We start from the raw sequence: 22,356 nt of genomic DNA, 5'->3' as shown, positions 1-22,356 counted from the left end.
AACAGCGGGCCAAAGCCCAGCCCCGAGGCGCGTGTTGTGTATGTAAACAGCTAGTGCTAGACTCAGGTCGTTTGTACGGATATACTCTTCTGTATTATGGAACTATTGGTTATTCTGGGAATTTACTTAGAATAATAGATTTGACTTGGAATATTTTCTGTTTTTCCTAGTCTGGTCCCTACTAAATTTACCATTTGAGAGTAGATAGTAAGACTGTCAAGAGTTATCTGTTCTTAACCTTTCAGGCAGAGACTGTTACTATACAGGATCTGATACATGTGAGAGACCTGAAATGTAGGAAAGAGATGGGAAGGCATTTTCTGTGCAGAACCGGAGCGAGATCATTTCTTTCATCTTTTAAACCTGGTGCCTGGCACTTGGTAAGAGCCCAGTAAACACTGAGCAGAATGGTACTATGTGCCTGAGATGAGAACACTGTCAATAAACTTGAAAGGAATATTTGCTGCTAGAAAATTCTTGAGAATGGCTATTTCGTAGTCATACCGTAGTTGTCTGTATACCACAAATAAGATATATAAGAAATACATTGGCACTTTTTGATATCAATATCACTTTGTACGCTTGAGTTACTGAGGACTTGAGCTTATGTTTATCTGGGACGTATCTATTGATATTTACTGTATTCAGACATTTTAATGTACTTATTTACATAATGATACACATTTGATGTTAAGAAATAACATTTTAAGTGAAAATGACTATATTTCTTATAAAAAAACAAAAACATAACACTGTTTGACGTTTTCCAGATCTTGTGTGGCTTAGTAGAAGACAGCTAGCTCTCATCTACTGCTGCATTCAGTCTTTTGTGATATGTCGTGTGTCACATGGCCTTTGGAAAACTCCATGATACATCACAAGAAAATGGGAATAAAAAGAAAATGCTGTCTTCTTACTGTGGAAATAGTTTTGACTTTACAGACATGTTGGAAGGGTCTCAAGCCCTCAGCGATTCTAGACCACTCTTTGAGAGCTGGTGGTGTAGATGGTTATGTAAGTTCAGAGCAGACAAAGTCCTTACAGACACAGTCACCTCCTCGTGTAGGTGTTTCTGGCTTCTGCATCTGGATGATTGAGGGAGGGAACCTCTCAAGTGTGTGTTTGGGAATGATCATGAGGTGGCTTTTGGAGATGAGGTCACACCTCATAGTGTTAGAAAAGAAAAGAGCCCATTGTCAGAACCTTCTGAACTTCAAGATCCGAAGCCAGGAGCCAGGAGCTTCTTCTGGGTCTCCCATGTGGGTGCAGGGGCCCAAGCACTTGGGCCGTCCTCCGCTGCTTTCCCAGGCCAGAGTAGAGAGCTGGATCTGAAGAGGAGCAGCCAGGACATGAACCTGTGTCCATATGGGATGCCTGCGCAGCAGGTGGAGGCCTAGCCCACTGTGCCACAGCGCCGGCCCCAGATGTGGTTTCTGTTATTCCTTGTCATAGTTGACTTAGTCTGAACAAAGCACTAATGTTCATGTATGCTTTGGCTTTTGCGTGAAGCAAGTTGTTCCTCCACAAGTTGCCAGTGCATCTCATTGTAAAACAGATATTGGAATAACACTCTTAAGACTCTTAAATGAATGATAAAGGTATTACATTTTAAGAAAGTTGCAGTATTGTAAAGAGACAAAGCATAGTAAAGTAATAAATACTATACTGTTGGTTTTGGAAAACAGTGTAAGGATGTAAGAAAGGGTGATCTTTTAAATACGCAGATGTAGGTGCCAGTGTTGTGGTGCAGCAGGTTAAGATGCTGTTTGCAATGCCAGTATCCCATATCAGAGTGCTGCTTTGTGTCCTGGCTCCTCCAGTTCCTGTCCAGCTATTTGCTAATGCGCTTGGGTTGGGAAGGCAGCAGATGATGCCTCGGGTGTTTGGGCCCATGCCTTCTTTTTGTGAGACTCGGGGAATTCTTGGCTCGTGGCTTTGGCCTGACTCACACCTGGCTGTTGCAGCCATTTGGGTGGTGGATGGAAGGTCCATTTCTCTCTCTCTCTCTCTCTCTCTCTCTCTGTTTCTATAAAATAATCAATAAAATTTTAAAAACAGAAACACAGATGTGATCACTTCATATACCTTGCATTATCTTGATCTCTTCCTGCTTCACTTCTTGTCAGTTTTCATCTTGAACACATGAGACATTTTGGTTTCTAAACAATGTTGTGTTCTTGCCTCAGAACCTTCCCACATATTATTGCTGCTCCCTGGAAAGTTCTTTGCTGACCCTAGTAATTCCTTTATCCATCCTTCAGGTCTTAGCAGATGAAACTCTCTGCTCTACTTCCCAGATTAGATGAGTTCTTTGTTACCTGTTCCCACAGCAACTGCATTTTTCCTCATTTTGATTCCATTTGAATACTTGTTGAAATACTTGTTGAGTATCAACATTTAGGTTCCTTGAGGGCAGGAACCATGTTCTTCTCATCGCTGTGTCCCCACTGCTTAGCCTTACTTGTACCTACTTCGTACTTGGCATTCAGCAAGTATGAATGAATGGCACGGATCAGATTTTTTCTGGCTGTGGAAGAATGGTGTCACGCAGCAACGAGGGGACCGAGGAGCTGGCTAAAACGACTTACAGTCCTGTTTAGGAAGGAAGGGAGAATATCAGCTTTATCTCTGGGTGTGTGAGGACTGTCCTTTGGGGTGAGTTTGACAACAGTTGAGGCACATAAGCTAAAGGAGCATTTTCTAGAGAAAGTGCACTGACATTAACGGAATAGAGGTTCTAAAGAGTCTAGAACCTGAAGTAGAACAGCAAGGTGACTTGTGATGATGAGATTAGGAGAGAAGCTAGAGGACTGTGCTGTCAATGGGAGCTGAGTTTGAATATTAAACAGCATTGTGGGGAAGACTGTGGAAGGCTTTCAGAGGTTAGAGAGATCTAGATTTGATTTGTAGTTCTGTTAGTAGCTGAATGACCTTGGGTTAGTCTTATAGTTTCTTTAACTGTTATACGGGAAACTATGGTATTGGCCACATAGAAGAAACAAATAGTAGCTTTTATTATTGTTGGTCATCCCCCTTGTGTTTCTATAATTTTTGGCTTCTGGCTTAAAGGGAATGTTCCTGTCAAGTGTTCTGGCGGTTCGGAAGACAAATATTCTCTGATAGTTGGATAGGATTAGTTGTTTCCGCTCGTGCTCGTCTTTATGGAATCAACAGTTTTCTTGGAAACTTAGGCTTCAGGAAGTAGAATTGAAGATAATCTCTAGAGCTGTGGTTCGCAGATCTGGCAATATTTTGGAATCCCTGTAGACCTTTAAAAATACAAGTTTTTAGGGTCCTTCTTAGACCTGCTGATTGAAAATCTCCTGGAAGTTGAGCCTGGGCATTCTTAACTAACCTTAGCCTGTTCAGGAGATCAGTTTTCTAGAGCTGCTTCCAGCTGCTTGGAGGAAGGCATTGTGTGGCTGCTCTGAAATTCACTTGACGTGGGAATGATTGGGAACGTTATGTGTGAGTTATTTGGGAGCATTGTCTTTACAAAAGAGTTAAAAACTGGCTGTAGAAGTGGAGTGAGGAAGTGTAACTTTGAAGCACTATATTTAAAAGACTTTTAAATATAAAGGAGATTTCCTGCGTCTATTTTTACCTTGGATTAAACAATTAGCAGATATGATGAATTTATAACTAACTGAAGGTCATTTTGACATACTAGCATCTTTATTTATTTATTTATTTTTTTGGACAGGCAGTGTGGACAGTGGGAGAGAGAGAGAGAGAGAGAAAGGTCTTCCTTTTCCGTTGGTTCACCCCACAGTGGCCACTGTGGCCGGCACACTGCGCTTATCTGAAGCCAGGAGCCAGGTGCCTCTCCTGGTCTCCCATGCGGGTGCAGGGCCCAAGAACCTGGGCCATCCTCCACTGCCTTCCCGGGCCACAGTAGAGAGCTGGCCTGGAAGAGGAGCAACGGGGACAGGATCCGGCACCCCAACCAGGACTAGAACCCGGTGTGCTGGCGCCGCAGGTGGGGGATTAGCCTATTGAGCCTCAGCGCCGGCCTATTTATTTATTTTTTAATTTACGTGAAATGTAGAGTTACAGAGAGAGGAGGAGAGAGAGAGAGATTGATTGATCTTCTGTTCACTGGTTTACTCCCCAAATGGCTGCAAAGGCTGGGGCTGGGCCAGGCTGAAGCCAGAAGCCTGGAACTTCTCAGGTCTCCCATGTGGGTGCAGGGGCCCAAGCACTTGAGCCATCTTCAGCTGCTTTCCCAGGGGCATTAGTGCGAAGCTGGTTCGGAAGTGGAGCAGCTGGGTCTCGAACAGGTACCCATATGCGATGCCAGAGTCACAGGCAGGTGCTTAACCTGGTATGCCACAATGGCGGCCCACTGGCCTCTAAAGGTAAATAGTTTGCATATTGTCTTCAATACCAGTTTGCAGCATGTGTCCTAACATTCTTTTTTAAAAGAAACTAAGTATGCTATATTTCAGTAAATGTATATTCACATATCCAGAATTTGCAGTGTGATGGAGGTTTTGGGTCTTGAGAGAAATTTTGTTATGTTGTAGTTTTATTCATAGAGGTACCACCTTTTTTAGATACAGAAATGTGAGTAATGGAAAATCAAACTTAGTCTTTTTTTTTTTTTTTTTGAGCAGGTAGTCATAAAGATGTACAGTACAGATTTGAAGAGTATATTTTAAAAACAAAAAGTGAGGAAGGGCAGAGAGGAAGTCAGATAAGAGATTTAATGTGGAAAACAGAAAGTAAGTGAATGGGAAAAATGTAAAAGGAAATTGGTGAATGAGAAAGGGGGAAGATAAGTTACTAATATTGAAGAGAATATACCAGATTTGTTTTTTCAGTGTGTGAATATAAATATTTCCCTAATTTTAAACAGATTTTCTTAAGTGAAACTATAATAGTGGATTGGAAAACCAGAGATTATTCCTATTAAATATTTTAAAAATATTAAAAGCTATTAAAAATATTCTGTCCCCTTTTGCATGTAGGATTTTAGGAGAAGGAATGGTATGGCGTGACTATTTGGAGGAGTCTATCCAGCTTGCTGATTAGATTAATCACAGATGATCTGTTGGGTGGAGAAGGTTGCCTCCTAGAGTCCTCGTTACTGTTGTATGTAGGTCAGGTAGGGTTCGGGTTTGCTAGGAGGAGGTACTTGAGGACATCACTGTACTTCCAGAATGAGAGAACTTGGTTGTCTAAAGAGATGGAGTTGTTATTCTCCTCCTCTTCTTCCACATTTAAACAAATTTATTTAAAATACACAGTTTTCATGTATTTCATATATACAGATTTAGGAACATAATGATACTTCCCACCACACCCTCCCTCCAGCACATGCTCCCACCCTTCCTCCTCCTCCCCTCCTCCCTGTGCATTTAGAGGTTTTTTTTTTTTTTTTTTGACAGGCGGAGTTAGAGAGAAAGGTCTTCCTTTTCCGTTGGTTTACCTCCCAAATGGCCACTATGGCCGGCACGCTGCGCCGATCCGAAGCCAGGAGCCAGGTGCCTCCTCCTGGTCTCCCATGTGGGTGCAGGGCCCAAGCACTTGGGCCATCCTCCACTGCCTTCCCGGGCCACAGCAGAGAGCTGGACTGGAAGAGGAGCAACCAGGACAGAATCCGGCACTCCGACCGGGACTAGAACTCAAGGTGCCGGCGCCGCAGGCGGAGGATTAGCCTAGTGAACCGCGGTGCCGGCCAGCATGTAGAGTTCTTAACAAGGCAGATATGTTTGTAGAGTTGTAGCCTGGTACTCAGCAGTGGTACCCCTCTGGTAGTTCCCACAAAGAATTTTTTTGGCTCTGATTATACCATTCCTCTTAAACTGGATTTTTAAAAAAAATTATTTATTTATTTTGAAAGAGAGGGAGGGATAGAGAGAAAGAAATCTTCCATCTGCTGGTTCATTCCCCAGATGGCCACAGCAGTCAGCAATGGGCCAAGTCAAAGCCAGGAGCTTCATCCAGGTCTCCCACATGGGTAACAGGGGAACAAACACTGGGGCATCTTCCATTGCCTTTCCCAGTCCCTTAGCGGGAAGCTAGATCAAAAGTGGAGCAGTCAGGACATGAGCTGGTACCCAAATGGGATTCTGGTATCACAGGTAGTGGTTTTACCCACTGCATCCCAAGACAATGAGTTTTTATCATGAGGTTGAAGCCATGGGCCTGGTAGTTAATCCTGCTTCAAGAGTGTAGCTGGGAGAAATGTCTTCCCTATTTGAGTAGTTTTCTGTTGCTCAGTGAATCTAGATGGCAGTGTTTATATGTGTGTATATATAATGATAAACGCTATAAAAAATGAACAGAGTGCTGTGGAACATGGATGAAGTAATAATTTGATCAAGGAACAATCTGAGAAAAATTTTAGGTGACATTAGAATTTGGCCTTGAAGGTTTTCTGTGGGTTTCCAACCAGACAGAATATAGGAAAAGAGGATATAGAATAATGAAGTTTTCTGTGTTCAGAAGGTGCACTGTAGGTGTGGCTGTATGATAGAAACAGTTGGTGTCCATGAGGATGGCAAGGGATGAGACTGTCCGTGTTGGGAGGAGCTCCTGGTGTCATCGTGCTAAGCAGTAGGGGAACTTGATCCTACGGTTGATAATCACTGCAAAGTTACACAAGCAGAGTTGCTAGGTTCTGGTTTAGAAAGATAACTTTGGCCAAAGTTTGGAGAATGGATTAGGAGTAGGATAATTTAGGAAGTTAACCATAAATTAGGCTAAGACTGATTTTCTGAACAGAGGCAAGAGAGAGATGGATTATAGAGATATCTCCCCCCCCCCCAAGTTTTACTTATTTATTTCAGAGACAGACAGACAGAGAGAGTACAAGCCAGCTCCCATCTGTTGTTTGACTCCCCCAAACACCTGTAATGGCTGCGGCTGGGCAGGGGCCAGAGCCTGGAGCCAGGATTGTAGTTGAGGTCTCCCACGTGGGTGAGCCAGCATCACTGCTGGGGCGGGGGGAGGGGGGTCATGGGAGATGACATTAGAATTCGGGCTTGAAGATTTGTTGTGGGTTTCTAGCCAGACAGAATACAGGAGCAGGGGGCCAGGTGTTGCGATGCGTTGTGTGAGGCTGATGCTTGCAGTGTTCCAGTCCCAGCTGTTCTGCTTCTGACCAGGCTTCCAACAGATGTGCCAGGGAGGGCAGCAGGAGGCGGCCCACGTGCCTCGGGCTCCTGCCGCTCAGGCGGGAGACCTGGATTGAGTGCCTGGCCTCTGGCTTCAGCCTGGCCCATCCTGGGCTGTTGTGGCCATTTAGGGAGTGAACCAGCGGATGGAAGATTGATCTCTCTCTCTTTCCCTCTCGTTGCCTCTGACTTTCAGATAAATCTTTAAAAATTAGTTATATATTAAAAGGGGATTTTTAGATAATAAAAGTTCTGAATGTTTAGAAAGTGTACTCTAGTGGAATCTGAATGAATGAGAAGACTTGCGAGATTTATCGTGCCATCACTACTGCTCCTAGGTCTTCATTGGGAAGAAGCTGGGATCAGAAGTGGGAGCTGGGAACTGAACCCAGGCCTTTCAGTGTGGAATGCAGGTGTCCTAAGTGCTAGGCTAAACACCCTTTCATCTTACTTTTTTTTTTTTTTTTTTTTTTTTTAAGATTTATTTATTTGAGAGGCAGAGTTACAGAGTGTGTGTGTGTGTGTGGGGGGGGTCTTTGCTCTGCTGGTTCACTCCTCAAATGGCTGCAATGGCCAGGTCTGGGCTGATCGAAAGCCAGGTGCCTGGAGATTCTTCTGGGTCTCCCATGTGGGTGCAGGAGCCCAAGGACTTGGGCCATTTTCTGCTGCTTCCCCAGGCCATAGCAGAGAGCTGGATCAGAAGTGGAGCAGCTGGGACTTGAACTGGTGCCCATATGGGATGCCGTCACTGCAGGCGGCTTCAACTGCTACACCTTAGTGCCAGCCTTCATCTTTTTGATTTTAAAAAATTTAAAAGATTTTTGGAGGCATAATCTATGTTGTCATAATAGAGAGGTATTGTAAAGGTAGAAGTGACTTGATAACTCAGTGTATGTGATGGAGTAAGGGAAAGGCAGGCATGCCAAAGATGAGAACAAGAAGGAATGATTTTGAAGGTAGATGGTAGTGAATTTATTTGGTTTTAAACTTGATAAAATTGAGTTGACAGTGGTGCTTGGAAATAGGCTTTCAGGTTGAAAACTTGGATTCAGAGCTCAGAGAGAGATTTAAGAAAGAAATATGACAGTTAGGAAACAGTGAAAACCATGACAATATGAGTCTGCCTCAGAAGGAGGAGTTAGAAAAGAAGCGCCCTGGTGATAGGATCTTTGGAAATGTTAGCAGTGATGAACTCAGCAGACTAGAGAGGTCGTCCAATCACATGGGAAAACAGCAGGTGGTAGGGGAGACGGGAGAGGTGAGTTTTACTAATCCCAAGGGTAGTGAAAGTTTCATAAAGAAAGTTAGAAATTCAAAATGTTAATGCTAGTAATATAATGCCCATCCATTGGAACATCGTGATACCAGAAAGGTATATTTCCTAGATAGAGTGTTAGACTGTGCCCTGGTTTTTGTTTTGGAAAAAGATTTGTTAATTGAAGGACTATTTATAAGATACTGAATTTAAAATATGAAGTGAAAACTTTACCAGTAGATTAAGAATCATGACTTCAGTTATTAGGAAAAGCCCTGTATGGATTTCTGAAAGGAACTGTCACAGAGTTTTTGAAGTTTTCCATGCTTCTCCCCTAAACAGTACTACCCTTAACACATTTTCTGTAGTATATTTGAAATGAATTTCAGATGGGTCTGCCTACCTAAAGTCTCCTTTGGATGAACTATGTCCTCCCTAACAAGGGCCTGTGTGGCATCCCAGCTATAGCTGATTGGATAAGAAGTGAGGATTGATGGAAGGGGAGCCTATCTAGTCCCTGGTAAAAGAGATAACAGAATTTTAGAATTGTGAAGCATCTGAGCTGATGTGAGGTGCTATGCTGCAAACTCATGATGAAGAAGCAAGAGGATGATCAAAGAAAATAAGTGGGAAACCATGTGGCTCCAAAAAAAAGGAAGAAATGATCTTGTTCTTGACAGTTTTCCAGTTCCTGTATTATCATTTCCTCATTTTCTGCCCTGAGAACTCACACTTGTAGCACATTCATACTTATTTATTGATTTTAGAGACACACACAGAGAAAGCTCCCATCTGGTAGTTCACTTCCTAACTACAGCAGCTAAGGCTGGGCAAGGCCAAGGCTGGGAGCCAGGAACCCACTCCAGCTTTTCCATTTGGGTGCCAGGAACCCACCTGCTTGAGCTGGCACCTGCTTCCTCCAAGGGTCTACATTAGCAACAGTTATTAGCTGTAATAAGGAGTGGAGCTGGAACTTGGAACCAGGTACTCTAATAAGGGGTGTGGGCATCTTAACTGCTAGGCCAAATGCCCACCTTTACTTTTCTCTATTTTGTAGTTTATATAATGTAATTATGTACTCTTGTTTCTGGTATTCCTCACTTAATGTATTTGTGGTATTCAACAGGGCACATCTTAGATGCTGTGGCCACAATTAGTACATTCACCTTATTAATGGTGAATATGCTGTAATTTTTAAAAAATATTAGGTATTGTTGTGACCATTTCTTTTTAATTTATTTTTTTGAAAGGTAGAGTTAGAGAGAGAGAGAGAGAGTTAGAGATCTTCCACCCTCTGGTCATTCCAGATGGCAACATCTGGAGGAAAGCTCTACTTCTGATCCAGCTCCCCGCTAATGTGCCTGGGAAAGCAGAGAGGATGGCCTAAGTGCTTGGGGCCCTGCACCCAAGTGGGAGGCCTGGAGGAAGCTCCTGGCTACTGGGTTCAATCTGGCCCAGCTCTGGCCCTTTGCAGTCATTTGGGGAGTAAACCAGCAGGTGGAAGAATTCTCTCTCTCTGTTTCTCCTCTTTCTGTATCTCCGCCTTTCAAATAAATAAATAAATCTTAAAAAAAAAAAAAAAAAAAAAGATGGGCAACAGACATGAACAGGCAAAAAAAAAAGGAAGGATTAAAAGAGACTATGCAAATTATCTTAATGGTTATATTAGGAACTTAAAAGTAGGGGATGAGTATTTCCCCTCTATTTTCCAGACTTTTGGTGTTACTATTACATGACTTTTATTACAGAATAATCCCTCTATATTCATGGGAAAATAGAACTTTTGTCATTAATCCAAATGCAGATCATATTCTTTTTTGTTTGAGTCATGATATAATTTTTCTGTCCATTTTTTTGTTGTAGTAAAATACAACATAAAAGTTACCACCATAACCAGTTTTTTTTAAAGTAATTATTTGAGAGGTAGAGCTGCAGACAGAGGGAGAGGGAAACACAGAGAAAGGTCTTTCATCCACTGGTTCACTCCCCAGATGGCCGCAACGGCCAGAGCTGTGCTGATCCGAAGCCAGGAGCCAGGAGCTTCTTCCAGGTCTCTCACTGAGGTACAGGGGCCCAAGCACGTGGGCCATTTCCCCTGCTTTCCCAATCCAGCCAAGAGCTGGATTGGAAGAGGAGCAACCAGGACATGAACTGGTACCTATATGGGATGCCAGTGTCATAGGCAGAAGCTTAACCTACTACACCACAGCACCAGCCCCTGCCTTAACCATTTTTAAATGCACACTTCAGTGATATTAAGTACATTCATGTTGTACAACTATTTCCACCATCCATCACCATAACTGCTTTCTTCTTGAAAAACTGAAGCACCATACCCATTAAACAACAGTTACCCATTCCTCCCTCTGCCAGCCGTTGGCAGCTACCATTTCTAGTTTCTGTCCTGTGATTTTAACTACTCCAGGTGCTTCCTGTAAGTGGAATCATGTAGTATTTGTCTTTTATGACTGCCTTATTTCACTTAGCATAACGTCCCCAAGGGTCGTGTCCCAGGAGCGCTAGCAGGGAGCTGGATGAGAAGAGGAGCAGAGCTTCAGTGGGATGCTGCCCTCTCAGTTGACTGCTTAACCTGCTGCGCCACACCACCTGCCCCTATTTTTAACTTTTTGAGGAACTGCCATACTGTTGTCCGCAGTGACTGTACCGTGTGTATTCTTCCAACAGCACACAAGAGTTTCAGTTTTTCCACATCTTTTCCAGCCCTGTTGTTGTCACATTTTTTTAAAATAATAGTTATCTTAATGTGTGTGAAGTGGTCACAATATAATTTTTAATGGCTTTTCTAAGGAAAAATAAAATTATTGAATGACTGGAAACTATTGAGATTGTAAAGATAACATTTTGGAGATGATAGAATATTTTTTTTTTTTTTTTTTTTTTACTTTTAGAAAGAGCAATATAAGTCAGAGTATTTTCTTTACTAACCTTATTATTTATTTGAAAGACAGAGAGAGAGAGAGCTACTTCATCTGATATTTCATGTCGCAGTGCCTGCAGCAGCTAAGGCTTGGCCAGGCTGAAGTCAGAATCCAGGAACTGAATCTGGGTATCCTGTATGGGTGGCAGGTACCTGGGTACTGCAGCCACCACTACTGCCCACCCCAAACTGCACAGTAGCAGGAAGCTGGAATTGGACGCAGACCTGGATCTCAGCCAGGAACTCTGACCTGGGATGTGGTCGTCTTTACTGCTGTACCAAACGCCTGCCTCTAATCTTATTCTAATCCTGATGTTCAGTGAATACTGTCGATGTGATTGCAGGTAACTGGGCAGGATGAGGAGCAGCAAATCAAAAGAGGTGCCTTTACCAAACCCAAGAAACTCTCAAAACAAGGATACTGTTCAAGGTATGACTTTTTTTTTTTTTTTTCTTAACTGTGTTTAGTCCCTTATTTAGGTCAAATATGTTGAAATCTGGGCTAATCAATAAATGAAAATTATAAGCTTTGATTTATAAAAAAAAGTTTTAAATTTTAATATACATGGTACCTCATCTTCAAAGGCATCCTGTGGTAAACTGTCTTGTCAAGGAAGAATGCATCCTTTCTATTTATTATTTATTTTTTAAATAATTTATTTGAGAGGTAGAGTCACAGACAGAGAGACAGAGAGAGAACTCTTCCATTTGCTGGTTCACTCCTCAATGGCTCAAATGGCCAGAGCTGAGCCAATCAAAAGTCAGGAGCCAGGAGCCTCTTCTGGGTCTCCCATGCAGGTGCAGGGGTCCAGTCACCTGGGCCATCTTCTACAGCTTTCGCAGGCCATAACAGAGAGCTGGATCAGAAGAGGAGCAGCCAGGACACAAACTAGTGCCCATATGGGATGCCAGCACTGCAGGTGGAGGCTTAGCCCACTATGCCACAGCGCTGGCTCTGAATCCATCCTTTTTAAATTAAACCAGTATATATAAATTTAGTTTTATATGGTATTTCAAGTATTCTGGCTTAATGTCAATAAATAGTATAATTTTTTATTTTATTTTTAATTTTATTTTATTTTTAATTAATTTATTTTTTTGACAGGCAGAGTGGACAGTGAGAGAGAGAGAGAGACAGAGAGAAAGGTCTTCCTTTTTGCCGTTGGTTCACCCTCCAATGGCCGCTGTGGCCGGCGCGCTGCGGCCGGCGCCCCACGCTGATCCGAAGCCAGGAGCCAGGTGCTTCTCCTGGTCTCCCATGCGGGTGCAGGGCCCAAGGACCTGGGCCATCCTCCATTGCTTTACTGGGCCACAGCAGAGAGCTGGACTGGAAGAGGAGCAACCGGGACAGAATCCGGCGCCCTGACTGGGACTAGAACCCGGTGTGCCGGCGCCGCAGGTGGAGGATTAGCCTATTGAGCTGCGGCGCTGGCCTAAATAGTATAATATAAGTCCTAATATAGTCTAGATAGGTAGTGCATAAACAATAGAATAGTCTGATTGAACTCCTTTTTTAAATCATGCATTATAGTTAACTTTTTTTAAAAACATTTTTATTTGAGAGGCAGAGTTATATGGAGAAAAATAGAGAGAAAAAGAGATTGCGTTCACTGGTATTGCACCCTGAGTGACTGAAGTGCCAGGGCTGGGCCGGGCTGAGGCCGGGAGCCAGGGGGTGTTTTCCAGGTCTCCACATGGTACAGAGGCCGGCCCATGCACTTGGGCCACCTTCCATGGCTTTTCCAGGTGCATTATTAGGGAGCTGAATCAGAAGTCAAGCAGCCGGAATGTGGACCGGGCGCCCACATGGGATTCCGGCATCACAGGCAGCGCCCTTCCATGCTACAACACTGTCCCCTAGAGTTAACTTTAGTGCATAATATTTTTTGGTGGAGATTGGCAAACTTTGTGAGATCTAGAGAAAGATTATTTGGTTTCTGAGGAACCTGGAAATGAAATAATGTGAGGAATATTTGGGGAAATAAAAATATCCTGGAAAAGGATGACTAATGGGAAATATGTGGCCTTAAACTATTTGAAGGGCTGTCATCTGAAAGTCTAAATAGATTTTATCTTTGTTTCTACTGATAGATTGAAGTCTGAACTAGTTTCTTTTTCACATTATAATGTGAAATACAATGAAATGTAAAACTTTGTAGTTTTTCAGCTCATTGGGATAAACTGAACATATTGTTTATTTTTGGAGAGGTCTAATGTGAGTTTGGTAGGGGTGTTGGTCCAGCTCTCTAAAGAACTAGTAGTGTTAGTGTCTATTAAACCCTAAACCATGTTTGTGTTGGGAAGCTTGACTTTGCAGGGTAGTGGTTAGGGAGGAAAAGCATACTTTGACTCCACGTGAGGAATGGTCTTTCTACTAAAGTGATCTTCTAACTTTGGAATGCGTTTTGGGACTTAGTAAAATTGAGATTCCAAAGTCTACTTCTGAGATTCGGATTCACTGATTGTCAGTTTTCCCTGGCAGACGTAACCACGTCGTGGGATGCACTTTCTCAGTCCAAGGCCGCTGTAAGTAGTCTTAGCTTCCATTTTCTCATTTCTGATTTAAGACTGATTTTCTGTTATGATTGAATAGATTCAAATGTTTTCTGTGGCCTTTTCTTGAAAGTTATATACTATATGAGGGTACTTTACATAGTTTGTGGATAGTGTATGTTATACTAAAACTGTGCAAGGATTTCAAAACATTTTTGCACCAAATAAATTTCTTTTAATTCAGTGTTCCATGAACTTACTGAAGTACCCTCATGTATCACACAATGAACAAACATGACAGCTGTTAAATAGTAAAGAAATAAATAAGGCACTATTTTAGGTATTGGGAGCATTATACTAGGAAATATGGAAATTACAATAATTTATAACTTTTTCTTCACCTTTAGCAACTGTGTGTTGGAGATTTAAAGCGATACATTTTGGAAGGTGGTGCTGTGTTTATGTTGAAGCTCATTGTCAAGGAGGAAATAAACAGAGCTAGCTTCTTGAGTGGATTGGGCATTACCTGCTTTTATTTTGTTTTTGTTTTTTTTCCTGGCAGTAACATACAGTTTTCTCTGGTACTAAGAAATGGGATTTTGAGCCACTTGTTCCATTTGTCTTCTGCCCAGTGTTATCTGGAGGTTAAGAATGCAAATTGGGCAAGTGATACAAATGAGGAGACTGCAGAAGGTTTGTGGAAAAATAAACTTATCTTTTAATCCTATTTTCCATGAACTTTTGCAAGCAAACTTAAGTCTCTTCACTGCAAAACCCTTTTCTTTTTTATTTGCTCTCTGGGCAAATTACCCTTACCGTATTCTTTAGTACACCGTCTGAATTTGGATCACTCTTTCTTTCCTGTCTGAGTACTTTTATGGTGTTTTCTTCTACTCTTTAGACTGTTTTGAAAATTAATCTAGAAAAGATACATAATCCAAAAAAAAAAAAAGAAAAGATACATAATCCAGATTTGATCCCAATGCAGGATCAGATTTTGTCTAGATATAGATATAGAAATGGATATAGATATAGGTATCAGTGTATATTGTCTTCTAGACGGGTGTTAAACATCTGTTATAAAGAAATCATTTTTTAAACCCCTTAATTTAATTTAGAGCTAAACTATTAATAGTTGTTAAAAAATATTGTATTTTTTTTAGGAATTTTTAAGGATGATGGGGCTCATAATTTAATAGAAGGAAAGCCTCATACAGAACTATTAGTATGTAAAAGATATTATTCCTTTTTTTTTTTTTTTTTTTTTAATGAGAGATTGACAGACAACAGAGGAGGAGAGGGAAACAGACTTTACTCTGCTAGTTCACTCCCCAAATGCCTGCAGTGGCTAGCACTGGGCTCAGACTGGATCAGGAACTCAATCCAGATCTCCAATCTGGGTAGTAGAGACTAAAATACCTGAGCCATCACTTGCTGCCTCCTGGGTCTGAATTGGTGAGAAACTGATGTCAGGAATAGAGCCAGGAATGGACTTAGGTATTCTGATATGGGCATGTGATATGGGCGACTCGGCCAAGTGCTTACCCCTATTCCCATTTTGAAGTACAGTACACTGCAAAAATCTGAAAGAAGATAAATGAAAATTTCATACAAGCAATTTATCTGTGTGATAGAATTTTAATTAATTTAATTTTTAATGTTTTTGTCTTCCTAAATCTTATCCTGTAAGCATGTAATTCTGTATTATTCAGGAAAAAATGCTTTTTTAAAAGTCATTGAGAACATTGGTAGTTATACTAAAAGTTGACTTAATATTGCAAAGTAAATGTGAAACTTGAGTTCTAGCTTGTGAATTTTGTCCTTATTTTGAAACTTATTTTATAGACATAAAACTGTAAAATATTGTAACTGTTTGAGCAATCCTAAATTTTAATTCAGCTAAATCACTCTTTCCTCATTTGTGCATGTAAATTGCACAGGATATATTGCATAATGACATGCCACAAAAAATGTCAGATAATTTATTGCTTTCAAAAAACTCAACGATTAAAATAGTTCAGCAAGACAGATAGGAGACCTTTGAATACTTCGTAATTTGTTTATTTTACTGTGCAAATTTGGGCAGCATTGTGGCAGCTGTTACAGCTGAAGTAATAAGTGATGAAGATTCTAATACTGCTTGAAAACCTTACCAAGTTTTTTCTTCATTAGAAAAGAAAGATACTGGGCAGTACAGCTTTAACTCTGTAATCGTGGTAGCTGGTTTATTGACAGAATTAACTAATGTGTTGCGATGGTGTTTAAACTTTAGCTGAGGCACATTGAAAACAAATTGGAAGTAGCCCCCACAAGTACAGCTGTGTTTGATTCTGTCATGGAGGCCAAGAAGTCTTCTACAAGTGCTACGCGAAAAATAAGTAGAAAAGGTATGTATAAAGTTAGTTCTAAAGATATATTACATGTGAATTTTTATTCGTTTTGTTTTATCTTAATTTCTTCTAAAGTCCCTGTGTTTGCCAGCAGCTGTACGTCGTCAGTCATCAGCGTTTGTTTCTCCTTTGGTTATGATGTGGCTTCATATTCAGTGCCTGTAGATGCTGTTTCACCGTCTTTAAACCGGGACTTTTGTACCGTTACATCATCTTTGACAATGAGTTTTTGTTTGTTTCTTAGTGATAAGAATTTGATTTTGAGGTTTTGGGGTTGTGTATGTCTGGTTCTTTTTTTTTTTTTTTTTTTTAATTTACAGGTATAGTATATCTCATTGAAAGTAAAATTCAGTTGACTTAAGAGATGTATTTTAGGTTGGGTTTTTTGTTTGTTTTGACAGGCAGAGTGGACAGTGAGAGAGAGAGAGAGACAGAGAAAGGTCTTCCTTTGCTGTTGGTTCACCCTCCAATGGCCGCCGCGGCCAGCGCGCTGCGGCCGGCGCATCGCGCTGATCCAAAGGCAGGAGCCATGTGCTTATCCTTGTCTCGCATGGGGTGCAGGGCCCAAGCACTTGGGCCATCCTCCACTGCACTCCTGGGCCATAGCATAGAGCTGGCCTGGAAGAGGGGCAACTGGGACAGAATCCGGCGCCCTGACTGGGGCTGGAACCCGGTGTGCCGGCGCCGCAGGCAGAGGATTAGCCTAGTGAGCCGCGGCGCTGGCCTTTTGTTGGATTTTAAAAACCATAAGTGGATTATCTTCCGTACAGATACTGTCATAGATTGACACAGTACAAATATTTTCTTTTTTTTATTTATTTGACAGGTATAGTTATAGGCATTGAGAGAGAGAGACAGAGAGAAAGGTCTTCCTTCCATTGGTTCACTCCCCCAGTGGCTGTTAAAGCTTGTGCTGTGCCGATGTGAAGCCAGGAGCCAGGTGCTTCTTCCTGGTCTCCCATGCGGGTGCAGGAACCCAAGCACTTGGGCCATCCTCCACTGCCTTCCCGGGCCACAGCAGAGCTGGACTGGAAGAGGAGCAATCAGGACTAGAACCTGGTGCCCATGTGGGATGCCGGCGCCACAGGCGGAGGATTAACCAAGTGAGCCACGGCGCTGGCCCCAGTACAAATATTTTCTTTTTTTTTTTTAAATCTTTTTTTTTTTTTTGACAGGCAGAGTGGATAGTGAGAGAGAGAGAGACAGAGAGAAAGGTCTTCCTTTTGCCATTGGTTCACCCTCCGATGGCCGCTGCAGCCAGCACATGGCGCTGAACCGAAGCCAGGAGCCAGGTGCTTCTCTTGGTCTCCCATGCGGGTGCAGGGCCCAAGGACTTGGGCCATCCTCCACTGCCCTCCCGGGCCATAGCAGAGAGCTGAACTGGAAGAGGAGCAATGGGGACAGAATCTGGCGCCCCGACTGGAAATAGAACCCAGTGTGCCGGCGCCACAGGCGGAAGATTAGCCTAGTGAGCCTCAGCGCTGGCCCAAATATTTTCTACACAAATCTTTTATATGTTTGAGGCTTTGGTTTTCCTAATTGGTTTTGCAAAAACCTTTAAGTTACTATTCTTTACCGAAACTGTGATTTTCTTTTTAACCTGTGAGTTTTTGTATTTTGTCTGATATTTATCTTTTGAGTGAATTGCAGCCATTGACAAAAGAGAATTTTATACATAGAATTTTATTTTAGACTGTGCAGAATGTAATCGTTCTCTATTGAGGTGCTATAATAATTTAATCTGAATTTTTTCGCCTATTTATATAATATCTAAGTGGGAATGCCTCCCATAATTCTCAGTGATTTTATTAGGTACCACTCAGAGTCAGAGGCAGTTGTGTTTTACGTCGTGTGTTCTCACAGATTTCCTTTCCTTTAGATGGTAGATACCTGGATGATTCTTGGGTTAATGCTCCAACTGCCAAATCCTCTAAATCACGAAAAGAGAAATCTCGTAGTCCTCTCAGAGCTACCACCCTGGAGAGTAATGTGAAGAAAAGTAATCGTGTAGAATTTCGTGAACCTTTGGTTTCTTACAGGTTAGTATTTAAAAAAGGTTTCTTAGGGTTACCCTGTAATGTTTATCGTAAGATTATAATTTAGTTTTTAATGCAAATATTACCTTTTTCATTCTGAATGATATATGGCAAAAATCTTTTATGTTATGAAATATAGACTACAGTATATTCTTTTATAGATAAATATTTGGAGGGAAGAAATAGTAATATTTACCCCAGACAACCAACATTGTCATTTTCAATAGGTTTGCTAGAAACAAATTATTTAGTCTCTGGGAGTGTGGCTATTTTTTTCTTAATATCTCAGATTCAGAATTCTACATAATGAATTTTGTGTAGTTGATTGATGTTTTGGTGGTAGTAATGCGTCCACAATGTCTGTCTTACTGGAGGTATAATGTGGGTTGGGGCTGGCGTGGAGGCATGGTGGGTTAGCCACCACTTGTGATGCTGGCACCTGTCTTGCAGCACTGGTTTGAGTCCCACTTCCAGTCCAGCTTCCACTGAAGCACCACTGAAGGCAGCGGAAGCCAGCCCTGCAGGAGAACTGTATGGAATGTCTGGCCCCTGGCTTTGGCCTGCTCCATACCTGGCTGTTGCTTGAATTTGGAGAGTGAACCGGTGGATGCAAAGTCTTTGTCTGTTGCTTTACCTTTCAAACAAACAAATAAGTTAAATCTTTAAAAGGCAAAACAAACAAAGAAATGAATTGGTTTATTATTTTGTTGCCAGTGGCTCCTTTTAGCAACTTAGATGTTAAAGATTGATGTGTGAACTTTGATAAATTGTAGTATAAAATGGCTTGCATTTTAACATAGTTTATGATATTTAGTTAGTAAAATAATGGAATTTTGTACTTGAGAAACATATTTACTAATGATTAAATATGTTTCCACTCTTAGTATTGGCAAATAGTCATATGAGTAAGTAGTATACATGAGATCTTGTTTCTTCATTGTTTGTCAGTATTTTTCATATTTTAAAGTATCGACAGTAAATCAAGGTGTTTCATGATGATGCGTGGTAAATCTAGGTATATATTTGTACTCTTAAATTTAAGTTAAATAATTTAGGCGAGGCAATAGATTATGCAATTTTTAATGTTACATTTGATACAGTTTTGAAATATCTAGGGAAAATAGTCAGTTGGTATGCTGAAAATATAAATTTGAAAGTTGTCACTAGTATTGAAGTAATAAAAGTGGTGAAAAAAATACAGAGAGAAAGCCAAGGATTTAATCTAGGTAAAAGTTCCCAGTTTAGAAAAGGAGAAATGAGAAAGTTGAACAATTATCACAGTTCAGAATCTCTATGCACAGAAATCCTGACTTGCCTGGCAGCATAATCCCTAATAGTGTGGAGACTGGCTTCCTGACTCCTTGTTCATCCATACTCTGATACTGTTCTTGCAGGAATACTACTTGATATTTAAAATTGTGTAGGAATTGTGAAGAAGAGAATTCCACAGCTGAGAGTGGAATGTCCTTCTCTACTTTTATTATTTAAACTCTTTTATGACTTTCTGTATGAAACATGGCCAGATCTGTTTCTACCTCACTCCACTTTCCCGGCATTGTTAATTAATAATATGTGCTCCCATGATAGCATGTAACCTCTGCTATAGCATTTTCATGTCCTGTTATATTTGCATTCCATGTCTGCTCCATACACCAGCCTATGTGAGGGAATAAATCTTGTCTTATTCTCTGGCATTAGGTTAATACCTAGCATGTACTCAATATTTAGTAAAAAGTTTTCTTAACATTTTATTACAAAAAATTCCAAATTTATGCAAAAGGTGAAAAATTGTGTAGTGAATACCCATCCACATATTCAAAAAGTATTTGATGTGTGAGGGAATGAACGACTCTGTGAAATTAAGTTGGGGCTGGTGCTGTGGTGCAGCAGGTTAACACCCTGGCCTGAAGCACTGGCATCCTGTATGGGCGCCAGTTCGAGTCCCGGCTACTCCACTTCCTGGCCAGCTCTCTGCTGTGGCCTGGGAAAGCAGTAGAAGATGGCCCAGGTCCTTGGGCCCCTGCACCCGCATGAGAGACCCGGAAGAAGCTCCTGGCTCCTGGCTTTGGATCGCCGCAGCTCCAGCCATTGCAGCCAATTAGGGAGCGAACCATCAGATGGAAGAGCGCCGCTCTTTCTCTCTGCCTATCCTCTCTCTGTAACTCTGACTTTAAAATAAATAAATAAATCTTTTAAAAAAAAAATTAAGTTTTGGAGAGGCACAGAAAGAGTTGTCTAAAATGCCCATAATGGATGGATCTGAGTTGGGCTGAAACCCTGAGCCAGAAGCTCAATCCTGGTCTCTCTGTGGGTGGCAGGAACTCGGTCGCTTGAGCCGTCACCAGCTACTTCTTAGACTGCCTGTTAGCAGGGAGCTGGAATTGGGAGTCAGAGCTGGGACCCAAGCACAGGCACTCTGATGAGGCACGTGGAGAATCCCAATTGGCATCTTAACCATCAGGCCAGACACCTGCCTCTGTTTATTTGTTTCATAGTTTACTGATTTGAGGGGAAGAATTAGACCGAGAGCTCCCATGTGCTGGTTCATTCCCCAGGTGCGTGCCAAGGCTGGGGCTTGGTTTGCTGGAATGCAGTGTGTGGATGACAGGAACACAATCACTTGAACTCAGGTACTTTGATATGACACTCCCTAAAGAGGCTAAACACTCTCTAAAGATACGAATTTTAGACCTAAATAATTTTGTTTATTTACAAGGCAGAAAGGAAGAAAGAGAGACTTGGAGAGGAGACAGACAGGTCCCATCCTTTAGTTCAATCCCCAAATGTCTTCAACAGCCGGGGCTCGGCAAGGTGGAAGTTCAGATCTGGGAAGCCGGCCGAGATATTAACTGCTTAAGCCATCACGTACTGCCTCCCAGGGTGTGCATTATAAGAAAGCTGTAATTAGGAGTGAAACTGAAACTCAGGCCCAGGCACTCCGTCTGTGATGCCGGTGTCTCAGTTAGTGATTCACCATTAGGGCGAATGCCCACCTCAGAGCCACAGGATTTTAACCGTCAATGGTGGCAGGCTTGTCTAAAGGGTGAAAATGACCCCATGTAGTCTGCTCTCTGGTGGCAGCTGCAGGACTCATTTCTGAGCCCCAATCCACGCACACAGGATCTCAGGCTTTTTGAGTCATGAGTCTCAGTGGCAGTCTGATGGAAACTGCAGACTGTCTCCTTGGGAAATCACATGTTCTTCTCACTGCCGAGGGTTGTCTGTCTGCATTGGCCTCCCTTTTAAGAAACCACTTTCCTACAATAAGGCTTATTAGAATGCTATATTAAATAAAAGTTATTTCTGATGGAGACGTTTGCTAGTGTTTTTGTGAACAGATAATGCAAACTTTATGATAAGTACTTTGACTCTTTCTAGTCTTTGTTTACTCCTGAGTTTCTTTCTTTCTTTCTTTTTTTTTTTAAAGATTTATTTATTTATTTGAAAGTCATTGTTACACAGAGAGAAGGAGAAGGAAAGAAAGAGAGAGGTCTTCTGTCTGCTGGTTCACTCCCCAATCGGCCACAACAGTCAGAGCTGTACCGATCCGAAACCAGGGGTCAGGAGCTTCTTCCAGGTCTCTCCCACACAAGTGCAAGGGCCCAAACACTTGGGCCATCCTCTGCTGCTTTCCCAGGCCATTGCAGAGAGCTGGATCCGAAGTGGAGCAGCCAGAACTCAAACCGGCGCACATATGGGATGCCGACACTGCAGACGGTGGCCTTACCCGCTATGCCACAGTGCTAGCCCCTACTCCTGAGTTTCTAGATGTGGTCTCCATGGTTTGAAGCATCCAAAAAAGGACTCCATGGTTAAGAGAGGTTTAACTTTACTAACCACATTTATTTGGAAAATATTTATTGTACTTTCTAATTTTATTTCTATCCTCAATCTATTTGTTAATTTGGCACATTATTTAGAAGTTACATGTGTAAGATGCCGATATTTGAGAACTTTTTCCCTGTTAGTTAAGATGCTGGGGCTGGTGTTGTGGCACATCAGGTTAAGCCTGCGATACCAGCATCCCGTATGGGTGCTGAATCAAAGTTCTGGTTCCTGCACATCTGATCTGGCTCCCTGTTATTGTGTCAGGGAAAGCAGTGGAGGATGGCCCATGTGGTTG

The 22,356-nt window shown here is 41.9% G+C and overlaps 1 protein-coding gene across 1 annotated transcript in view; it reads left to right on the top strand.

Annotated features, from left to right (window-relative positions):
* The window catches only part of CEP350 (centrosomal protein 350), a 159,467-nt gene that overhangs the window by 8,147 nt on the left and 128,964 nt on the right, over nt 1–22,356 (top strand). Inside the window, exons 2-5 of the mRNA XM_062192943.1 lie at nt 11,659–11,744; nt 13,797–13,840; nt 16,080–16,194; nt 18,077–18,236. Coding sequence (XP_062048927.1) covers nt 11,672–11,744; nt 13,797–13,840; nt 16,080–16,194; nt 18,077–18,236 — 392 coding nt within the window. The 5' untranslated portion in view covers nt 11,659–11,671. The remainder of the gene's footprint in view (nt 1–11,658; nt 11,745–13,796; nt 13,841–16,079; nt 16,195–18,076; nt 18,237–22,356) is intronic.

This window comes from Lepus europaeus, chromosome 5 (genome assembly GCF_033115175.1).
Source record: "Lepus europaeus isolate LE1 chromosome 5, mLepTim1.pri, whole genome shotgun sequence".
NCBI classification, from domain to species: Eukaryota; Metazoa; Chordata; class Mammalia; order Lagomorpha; family Leporidae; genus Lepus; species Lepus europaeus.
The sequence above is the reverse complement of the archived record's forward strand: the minus strand, read 5'-3'. Positions and strand labels throughout refer to the sequence as shown.